Below are 10,726 nucleotides of genomic sequence, written 5' to 3'. Positions count from 1 at the left end.
CCGAGATTTAAGGAAGGGACGTGAATGTTCGAGAAGGACGTGGCGTGATACTAGTCACGTGACCTCTGCTGACGCAAAAATTACCATTCTTTTGTCAGGCTAAGTAAAAATATTTTTGCTAACAATACTCTTGGTAAATATAATTTGTATCTAATAAATATAACTTTTTTGCAATAAATTATAAGCTAATTTATTTGTGTACGTTATTGAATACAATACACTTAAAAATAATATTCAATAACTAAGAATTTGAGTCATCAGAAAATTTTGCCATCGTCTACGTACTGTTGTTTAGTTGTTATATGTTTGTTATAGCGCAAAGCTACACAATAGACTAGCTGCTCTCTGTCCACCACGGAGAAGTAAACCTTGAATTTTACCGCTGACCCACTGGGAAATCAGATGATTAGAATAAGCTATGAACATTTCATTGTTTATAATTGTCCCTTCAATGGTGCATTTAATCTTTTTTCTTTCTTTTTAACCACAAAAGAAGGATATAATTGTGTGTAATAAGCAAATACCTGCAAAAATAAAATTCTTGATTGAGTTATTTCACTTATTAAAAATATAAAAACAATTAAAAAGCAATGTATATAAAAACTGTTACATTTTTTATTAAATCAATGTCAGAGATGCCTCAGAATGCATCTCAAAACAACCATACTAGAAACACTGCCTAATACTCAGACTGGTCTCTTCATTACTCTTATGGAATAATCAATAAGAAATCTGCCACTACGATAGAAAATACTATTGCAGCAATATATAGTTTATTTTTAAAACTCTGGGTTCAGTCTTAGGACCTTTACTCATTTTGATTCACAGCAACTACATAGATGAAGGAATGATTAATAAATTACTTAAATTTGCTGATGTTAAAGTTTTGGGTGTTGCTAGCTGTGAAGAAGATGCTGCTGATTTTCAAATAAATGTAGATCATTTAGTGAGTTGGGCAAATAAATGGCAGATACGTTTTTATTATAATAAATGCTACATGATTCCAAATTATACTTATAATTTAAATTATGATAACCCACATGTGTTCTTTTTAGGATTAACTAATTAATTAGTGTTAAGCGTCTTTTTTAGGACGAATTAATTATAAATGATTTAAGGAATTAATTTTATTGATTTAATGAATTAATAGTAAGTGCCCTTTTTATGACGATTTAATTATAAACAAATTAATTAATTATAAATATTTCAATTGTATAGTGTTCAACATCCTTTTTAGGGATGATTTAATTAATTAACTATCGAATTAATTATTAATTATATTCTTGTTGAGACATGTACTGTATGAGCCATGGGTGTCTAGAAACATGTTCTCTACTTCATGGTAGGAGTATTTAATTATTAATTAATGAATTAGCCTTCACTGTCCTTTTTAGGATTAACTAATTAATTAGTGCTAAGCGTCCTTTTAAGGACGAATTAATCAACTAACGAGTTAGAGTTTAATGTTCTTTTTAGGATGATTTAATTAATTAATGATTAATTATTGACATAATGAAACATGTATTGTATGTGTCATGGAGGCCTAGAAACACGTTCTCTACTTTGTGGTACTATTACGCAATCATCCATCATGGCCACCTGCCTGATACCGAATTGTAATTTCAACCCTCCATAAGTTAGTCGCACCCTCTGTTGGCACTTTGTTGAACTATGACGTCTTTATCTTTGATGATATCATCCCCTGAGGCAGTATCCTTTGGACGGTGAAGTGCCTCCCTAACTACTAATGCGTTTATGCACATAACTGCATTATTACTTTTCATTTAATGGTTGACTACTGGAATAATGAACTTTATTAACTAAATTATATATCGTAAAAATAAAAATTCTTATAAGAATAACAAATAGATTTGTAATTTTTCTTACCTGAACTGCATCTCAAGCACACATGCGCTAAAGGGCCAAGTAAGAAACCCTTAGAGTTCGGGTATACCATCTTTTAATTTTTAACTATTGACCAGAAGTAAGGCAGCTAGCCAGCAGTATTTGTTGCCACAATGACTTTGCCCGGCTTTTTGAAATGAATAACGAAATTGACTATTATATTTATAGCGCATCCACAGCTGCAAATCAGAGCATTTTAGTGGCTCGAATCTTCAGCCTTGAACACTGACACGCTAATCACAAAAACCAGCAAGACTCCAGTACAAAAAATAACTATAAAACATGAAAAAAAATCCATTTTTTATGGCCTACCTCAAATAGTCTTCTCTTTCTTGTCTTCAGATGATTAAATGCCGATTTTATAGTTTATCAGAAGATAAGAAGGAGGTAGAGAAATATTTGAGTTTTTTTGTTTTGTATGCCAAAAGAAAACCAAACACAAAAAGTGCATATAGATGCGTTAAAATTGTTGTCACTGGCATTTCAGGTTTCACTGAATATCGTGGAATATCAGACTCATGTTATATTTATTTCAATTATTTGAGACTTCTGAGTTATTGTAGAGATATTGAAGTTTTAAAATAAACAACCTTTTTTTTTTGTTTTGTTGTGTTTTCACTTTTATTCATATGGTATCTAAAACTCGGGCTTTATTTTTTTATAAACAAAATGTTATAAAGTTTTAGACTTCCATAATAAATGCGATTTTTCTTTGGATGATCATTAGTAAAGCACAAGTCATTCTGACTATTTTTAGAAAATTCATTGATTTTGACGAAAAAAATCTAAATAGTCAAAATGCCCATTTGATATACTAAAGAGCAGATATATGTATATATATATATTTTTTCTTACTTTTATATTGGGTTCTAATCGCTTATGCCATCATTTCTCTCTCTCTCTCTCTCTCACACACACACACTATCTATTGGCTCGTTTATATGTAGCCTCACTATTGCTAGACAGTCTTTTTGAGGGATCTTATTCCAATACAGGTTACAAATGATATACGTAGAACATTCTAAATACGACCGATAACAAAAGCTATCAAATCACTCCATGACCCCAGATGGCAGTGCTCTATTCTGTTCACCACGGGGAACCGAATCCCGAATTTTAATGTTGTAAATCTATATATTTACCGCTGACTCAGTGAAGGACTGGTCATATAATTACAAAAATAACATAATTATATTCAACTCATGGACAACACCAAATATTTTAGCATTATTACAAAGAAATAATTTATATATTGTTGTTTTCGTGTTACACACAGTCGATTCCTTTATAGTTCTGCATGGTGACGACCACGTAGAATTTAATTGAAATACAAGCATAAGCGGTGTCTTCATTCTTAGTACAAATATTTTACTGTAAAAAACTGAACAAATGTATTATTTCTGAATGGTACATTAAATTTTATAAGATTTGAACTTTAACCCTGATTTCACGTAAAAAATGTATCTCAAGTTTCAAGCATTGGATCGTTTAAAAAAAAATTATAACATTACGTTCTTACATTATATTGTTCTGCCAGTTCCTAAAGTGAGGTTCCTGCGTTCATTTGCTTGAGAGTGGTGATGGAAAGTAAGCGTTGACAGCCATTCCAGATGAAGTAAATAAACCTTTAAAAACTTTTAGCTAAGAAGCTCATACACAAATTATTTACTTATAAATGCCCCTTTCAGTCCTGTATTTTTTCTTGTGATAATACTTGATTGACTTAAGTGTGAAATTATTCTTTTAAAATAAGTGATCTTTGAATGGGAACGAGTAACTCAAGTGTTATATATTTACTTAATGTGTCACTCAAACAACACTCATTTAATTACAATAACACTTAATCAAGTTAAAGATGTCTGGTGAAAATGTTTCCCTTCGAACTATAATTGCATAAGTATAATTATCTCGATGGGAGGGAAAAAAGGAAAATTTTCTGTGAGTTAGACGCATGTCATAGGTTGTTTGAAGCCAAGGTTAGTTTCAATCTAATGGCAAAAACGTTGTTACTTTGCTGACACTACCAGCTGGCGTTGAAAACCTGAAGTATGAAATGAGAAAACGAAATGATTTAAAATAGCTAGAGGTTGTTTACCCACCTGAGGCAGCGACTTCTTCGATTGGTTTATGTTGCTCGTGTGCCATGAATCCAACTACAGAAAAGATGACAAATCCAGAAAACATAGATGTCCCTGAATTGATACACGAAACGATTAAGGCATCCCTAGAAGTAAAAAAAGAAATAAAGTAACAAAATATTGCATATATCACGTTCGCCTTTAACTTACAAATTAGTATTATGAATAATTGATTTTCATTTCAAAAATATTCGATTGGAACAAACCTTTAAGCTTTAAACTCAATACAGCCATGACCAGCACCATTTAGTCCTTAAATATCTTCTTAATGATAATAAAATCAAATGTGAAGATAGATTCTGGAGAAAGCTTTATCAAAATTTGTTTTAATAAAAAAAAAAAAACGAAATAAGACTTCAAGTAAAAACTGATGTATTTCAATTACCTTTATTTTGAAGTATTAAAATCAATTATTATTTTTCTATATTTTTTAATTTGTACCTTATTAATCTAATGTTAGTAACTTTGAACATATTTCATTTACACGAAGATTAATTAAGCCAAATTTTTTATTCTATATTTGTTTTCTGTATCGGCTATTTCCTGTTAGGTTAAATTACTTCTTCTTGATGAAGTCTAATTTTCTTTTCTAATACCTCAAAGTCTAACTGAAGTTGTGATAAATGAGTTCATAAATATTCATGAAAGTTTAAAAATACAAGCAAATTAATAACAGTAAGAGGGAGGAAATAGTGTGACCCCCCTAAAAAAAGTAATTTATTTTATGTTTAAAGTGATGTAAAGTTCTATGATGGCTTTAGCTTTCTCGTATCAGTTAGTTTTAGTTCAAATATTTATATAAGTTTTAATTTTAAATTTTCGAGACAAAAGTGAGTCGTTTAAACTTTTCAAATGTGTGATATTACTGTTAAATTAATAAAGCGTCAAAATTTGAAAAATAATGTGAATCTGCAGGAAAAATCATCTTCTCAACGCAGATCAAAACTATAGAAATGTAACATTCTGTGCTACTCGAGCATGGAATAAAAATTTTACCGCCAAGTAGGAAATATTAGCAATAATACAATGATAAAGATAACTTCTGAGCAGTCAACATAAAATAATGTCACAACTACAAGAGTAAAATATTTAACCTACTGTGTATGTACTAGTAAAATACAGTTAAGGTTATGTCAATACTTCCAAAAGCTGTGAAAGTACCCAACAGAAAGGCATGTGTGAACATGATCTTACCAAAGCCTAACATCTCACTCTCACGTCCTCTTAACCTTAAGCAGGCAGATTAGCTGCACCCTTAACAAAATAATTCACGTTAAAATTATATTTAGCAGGCTCTGCTCTCATCTCCTTCCCTCCCCCAGTGGTACAGCGGTATATCCGCGGACTTACAACGCTAGAATCCGAGTTTCGATACCCGTGGTAGGAAGAGCACAGATAGCTCAATGTGTAGCTTTGTGCTTAAATGACAAACAAACAATCTCTCATCTCCTTCCCTCCCCCAGTGGCACAGCGGTATATCCGTGGAGTTACAACGCTAGAATCCGAGTTTCGATACCCGTGGTTGGAAGAGCACAGATAGCCCAATGTGTAGCTTTGTGCTTAAATGACAAACAAACAATCTCTCATCTCTTTACAACATTAACAATCTTACAACCGTTTATTAATGTCCTAAAAGACCTTAAAATCCTAACCTTCTTATCATTTCTCCAGACAAGGGCCATGTCGTTATGTAGAACAAATATGACTACTATTCTTAATGATCCGACCAAGTCAAACCCTCATCGTTGACGTTTTCTTCTTACCTCTTAGAACGAGGAATAAATCCAGCGCATCCCCGTAATCGTAAAAATAAGTGAATATATATATATATATATCACATCCTATCTGTAAACGAGTCTATAACATAAAGGTCATAACGTGGCGCTACCTTTCGCTTCATTCTTTCTTCCATAGGTTCACATTCCTACAAACAAGTAAAATTTCTTGTTCTCCTTCTTAGACCCTCTGTCTACTGATTTTGCTGTTACAGATTCCTTTGACCTTGCCCATGAAAATAATTTTCCCCTCGCTTGTTAAATTAAGACCAGTTTTAATGTCCCTTCTCTTTTTACTAATTTCCATGTTCATGAAACTAATGGCAATTCCCCCTCTAATATTTCTAAAGACAATGTCCAACACGAAAATTGATTAAATTATTAAAATTGTAAATACTTACTTACTTACTTGATTTCGCTGTTATAAAAAATATTTTCAACAAAAACGTATTTGACCAGATAGACAGCATAGCTATGAGATCATTATCTAGCTCAAGACTAATGCTAAATATATTTGTATTTTGTATTTATGGCAAAACTATTAAAGCTCTCTGCTGTCTTCTCTAATTTTGAACTATTGAACAAAGGGAAAGCAGCCAGTCAGTAGTACCATGCTAAGGAATTGACTGCTACCTTTATAACGCACCCACACTTTAAAGTCAGGGAATATTTTGTGGTATTGTATGGATTCATATCCGGCTCTGAAATTCAGTGCTTTACCACAGGACCAATCCACGTCCTGTGAAAATATATGACTTGACAACATGTATAAATGATACTTTCAACTAGTACAACACTAAAGACTACAATTCACATTATCTTGCAATCTTAAAAAACAACAGCAGTATTTACTTCCTTTAGGCCTTCTTGTAATACTTAACCTCAACTGCTTCTCGACTTCTGTCCACCACCACCACCTCGAATAAAAGATGTTAGCTGTTTATTCCCACCATTTAACAGCATCACTCTGTTTATCTCAATAATGTCTATTATTAATAAGAACCCAATGAAAATATAGAAGAGAATGTAATAATAAGTTATCCGCGTTATACCTGCTATATCCAATACCCACGAGGCTTTTTAGGTCGTCTGGGATACAACAGAACTTACTTGGATTAAACAAAACACGTAAGCTGTGGTCTTTCTATGAATATCTACACAAAGTGATAAACTACTGCAAAATATATTGATAAAAAATAATTTCCCAACAACCTACTGCAAAAAAATAATTATGAATCTTTTAACAGTCCATGTGAACAGTCTCTTGCGATTATCATGAAGCTGTGTTGAATTATTCCTATCCTCTTTTTTTAACAGAAAGTAATTTTGAAAGAAAGAAATCTTATCGCTTTTCCACTCTCAGGTCCAGTCGATAATCAAGTCCTTCTTTTGGCTCGACAATATCTTTTGTTTTAAAGACCACTATTTTCACAGGCCTTTCAAAATCATACATATGGTACCTATCAAACTATCAATATTTCCAAAACAACTCGCCACCTGAATGCCAGAATCCAAGAATATCAGTGGATTTCGCCGTTGAAATCTAGAGGTTTTGTAATCCACTCTCATTATGAAAACACAAACCACCACTCTAAGGAAACAATTCATTTTCAAAATTTTTATCTTTTGCCATTACGATACGACATTGGTGTTGAGAAAAGACTTTTGTTACCACCACCACCAGTTAAATAATATGATAAACTCATATCAACTAAGCCTGTTTTTTATCCTATCTATGTACAAATGTAGATGTATGAATCAATGCAGACTTAGTTTTATTTTATGTGTTTTTGATGCAGATATACATATTTTACTGGTGAACATTTCTCATTTATTAATATTATTGCTCATAGTTTTTATTTGTGGCTTTATTTCGAAACATTCAATTGTACAGAAACATTCTTGGTCATTAATAAAGCATCTTTTTGTTGCCCTTCTCTCATATCAAGATTTCCGCCCAATTAATATATCATTTTCAAAAGTACTGGTTTAATATATTTTAACCCTAAAATTAAGAAACAATCGTATAGAAATTACAGATCTTTCGTCAACCAATAAACATCACTAAAATTGCCTTCCGTTTGTTTCAATATTTTGATGAAAGCTCATTGCCTCTTGCAATATACTTTACCATTAGAATGCCTGTTTTAATGTCAGAAAGTGTTATGAAGTTAGGTGTAAGGAACATCGTTTGGAGTTGCGAGAGATGAGAAAGCAGCTGGTTTTTGTTCATTCTCTAAGAGATTATGGTAGTACAGCACACTAAGTCATTAGTAAATTATTAAAGTGAGCGGCCCCTTTCTTGTTCAGCCACGTGGAGATTACGGGGCCCTATGATTATGAAACGTTATAATCCTAATTGTGAAAAACAGACGTATGTTAGAGAAAGGAATATAAAATAGCAGGTGTACAAGTAAACGAAAGAACCAGGAGATTTGAGAGTGGGTGAATAAACCGAAAGAGACGAAACAAGAAAATAATATGTCGCCAATAAGAAATAAAACCTAGTTCTAAATCTATTTGTAATTGATTATGGTAATAAGCAGCAATTCATTATTTTTACATTAGTATGTGTCAATTACTGATTAGAATATGCACAACCTAAATAATGTAGATGGTTAAGATGGAAAAGCGAAGTGCGAGTGCAGCACGATCGTAACAAAATGGTGTCAAAGCGATCTATAAGAGCAAATCATAATTACCATGGCTATGATATTGCCTTTTGTGCTATTTTTATATCGAGAAGTTCCCCAATCGAAAACCAAATTTTCAACCTTTGAGCTATTATATGGTAGAGATGTTAAAGATACACTAGACTTATTAAAAATAAGTTGGTCCAGAGATAAAGCCGACTTATGAAATATGTTAGCATATGTGACCAGTTTCACATGGGGGATGAATGAAGTTTATAAAATTGATTTATCAAAGGGTTATTTCCAAGTTGAGTTACAGGAAGAAGATAAAAAGAAAAAAGCGCTTAGGCTTAGAGCTTAGGGAAGTCAGCCTCAGCTTACATAAGTGAAATTGGCATGCACATTAATAACTTGGATGAGCACGTAAGAGTGTTGAGGGAAGTGCTAGACAGGTTGAGTAAACCAGGCTTAACAGAAAAAAACCAACTAAATGCGAGCTTTAGGTAGATTGCATATAGCATCTAGGGCACATGGTGCGTAAAGGACTTATTGCACTTTTAGACGCAAAGGTAAAGCTATTACAGTTTGGGAGAAACCTATGACAAAGAAAAGAATTAGATTTTTTCTTGAGATGGTAGAGTGTTACAGAAAGTTTATTCTCAGGTTTGTGGAAATAGCACCCCCACTCACAGCATTAACCCTAGCTTAGGAACAAAATTTGTTGGGCGGAATGAGACCAGTGATATGGCTTTTAATAAATTCAAAGAGGTATTGTGAACCTGTAAAAATATCTTAAGCAAGAAAATCTCATGAAAACTAGCAACAACAAAAAATTCAAATACAATTCTATATTCTTCTACAATTAAATAAATTTTTAAAAATAATTAAAATAAAAATCTTAAAGCCAGCCCTTATCATTCATATAGTTAACAAGCTTTCTCTTAAATTCACTTAAACATCCGAAGGTAGCCCATTCCAGAAGCAAACCACCTTGTTAGAAAAATAAAACTGTCTTAGCTGAAGATGACTCCTACTTTGTCAAAATTTATATTTGTGTCTCTTAGTCTTGCTATTCTCGCTGTTAAGTATGAAAAAGAAAATGCATCAACACTACCAATTCTCTTTACAATCTTAAATACCTTAATCAGATCCCCTCTAATTTCAGAGATCCTAATCTCTCCTCATATGATAACTCCTTTATCCCAGGCACCATTCTAGTAACTATTTTCTGAACCCTTTCCAACAATTCAATGTCTTCATAAAGTAAGGAGCCAAAGACTGGATACAATACTCCAAATGTAGCCTAACCAGTGGCCTATACAATGAAATTATAACCTCTTTAGACTTGTATTCAATATTTCTGTAGATACAACCCAAAATCCTAATTGCCCTACCACTAGCAACAGCACACTGCTTGGATGGCTTAAGAGACTGATTAACCATTACACTAAGATCCCTTTCTTTCATGACACTGATAAGGTTATTCCCATTTACATTTCCTTATCATTTAATTATTTCTACAAGTACAATACAATAATTAAATCTTATTCAATCAAGTGATTAAAGATTTTCAGTACTAATTTATCAGTTAATTACATTTCCTGTTTTATAAGGACTGTATGTTTCTCAATCAAATGTTTCCAGTAACATAATTATACAGAACGTATTGCTACAACATCTAAGAAATGGAGAACATATTGCCATGATACAATGACGCATACAATACATGACTATAGGTTTAAATTGCCCTTAAAAGGGCGATATCATGCAATAATTAAAACTTATACTTTTACTAATTTGACTTTCTGCAACATTTTACATCACCAATGCAACGTTTATTATGCAATGATAGTTTTACTAATTTGACTTTATGCAACAAAATAATTTACACATATTACTTTATCTTATGTTTTACAAAGGTGGACTTTCACCTATAATTAATTACCATTATTACCGTAGTATTTTAACAAATATACTGTGAGAGTACTTCTATAAGTTGAATGATATTATATTGTTAACTAATTTTCGGTACTGTAGTGATAAAACACGTATATACAGCAGGTATTAGAGAAGCCCTTCAACTGTTATGCGTCACTGACCACGTGACCACGCAAGAATATAGCAGTGTCAAAGTTTGACTGAAATGTTACTGAAATCAAACAGAACTTTGAATTTTATGCCTATTTAGTGGCTTTTAATGACATAGAATGATAACTGCAAAGTTTTATTAGTTATATTTGTATGGTATGATTTAAACTGAAACTGAATAATCTAT

General features: G+C 32.2%; 1 protein-coding gene across 1 annotated transcript in view; it reads right to left on the bottom strand.

The window, feature by feature from the left end:
* Positions 1 to 10,726, bottom strand: part of LOC106461388 (sodium- and chloride-dependent GABA transporter 1-like) — a 102,503-nt gene that overhangs the window by 23,010 nt on the left and 68,767 nt on the right. Inside the window, exon 8 of the mRNA XM_013921204.2 lies at positions 4,005 to 4,129. Coding sequence (XP_013776658.1) covers positions 4,005 to 4,129 — 125 coding nt within the window. The remainder of the gene's footprint in view (positions 1 to 4,004; positions 4,130 to 10,726) is intronic.

This window comes from Limulus polyphemus, unplaced genomic scaffold (genome assembly GCF_000517525.1).
Source record: "Limulus polyphemus unplaced genomic scaffold, Limulus_polyphemus-2.1.2 Scaffold949, whole genome shotgun sequence".
NCBI lineage: Eukaryota > Metazoa > Arthropoda > Merostomata > Xiphosura > Limulidae > Limulus > Limulus polyphemus.
This window is presented reverse-complemented; position numbering and strand designations above follow the sequence as displayed.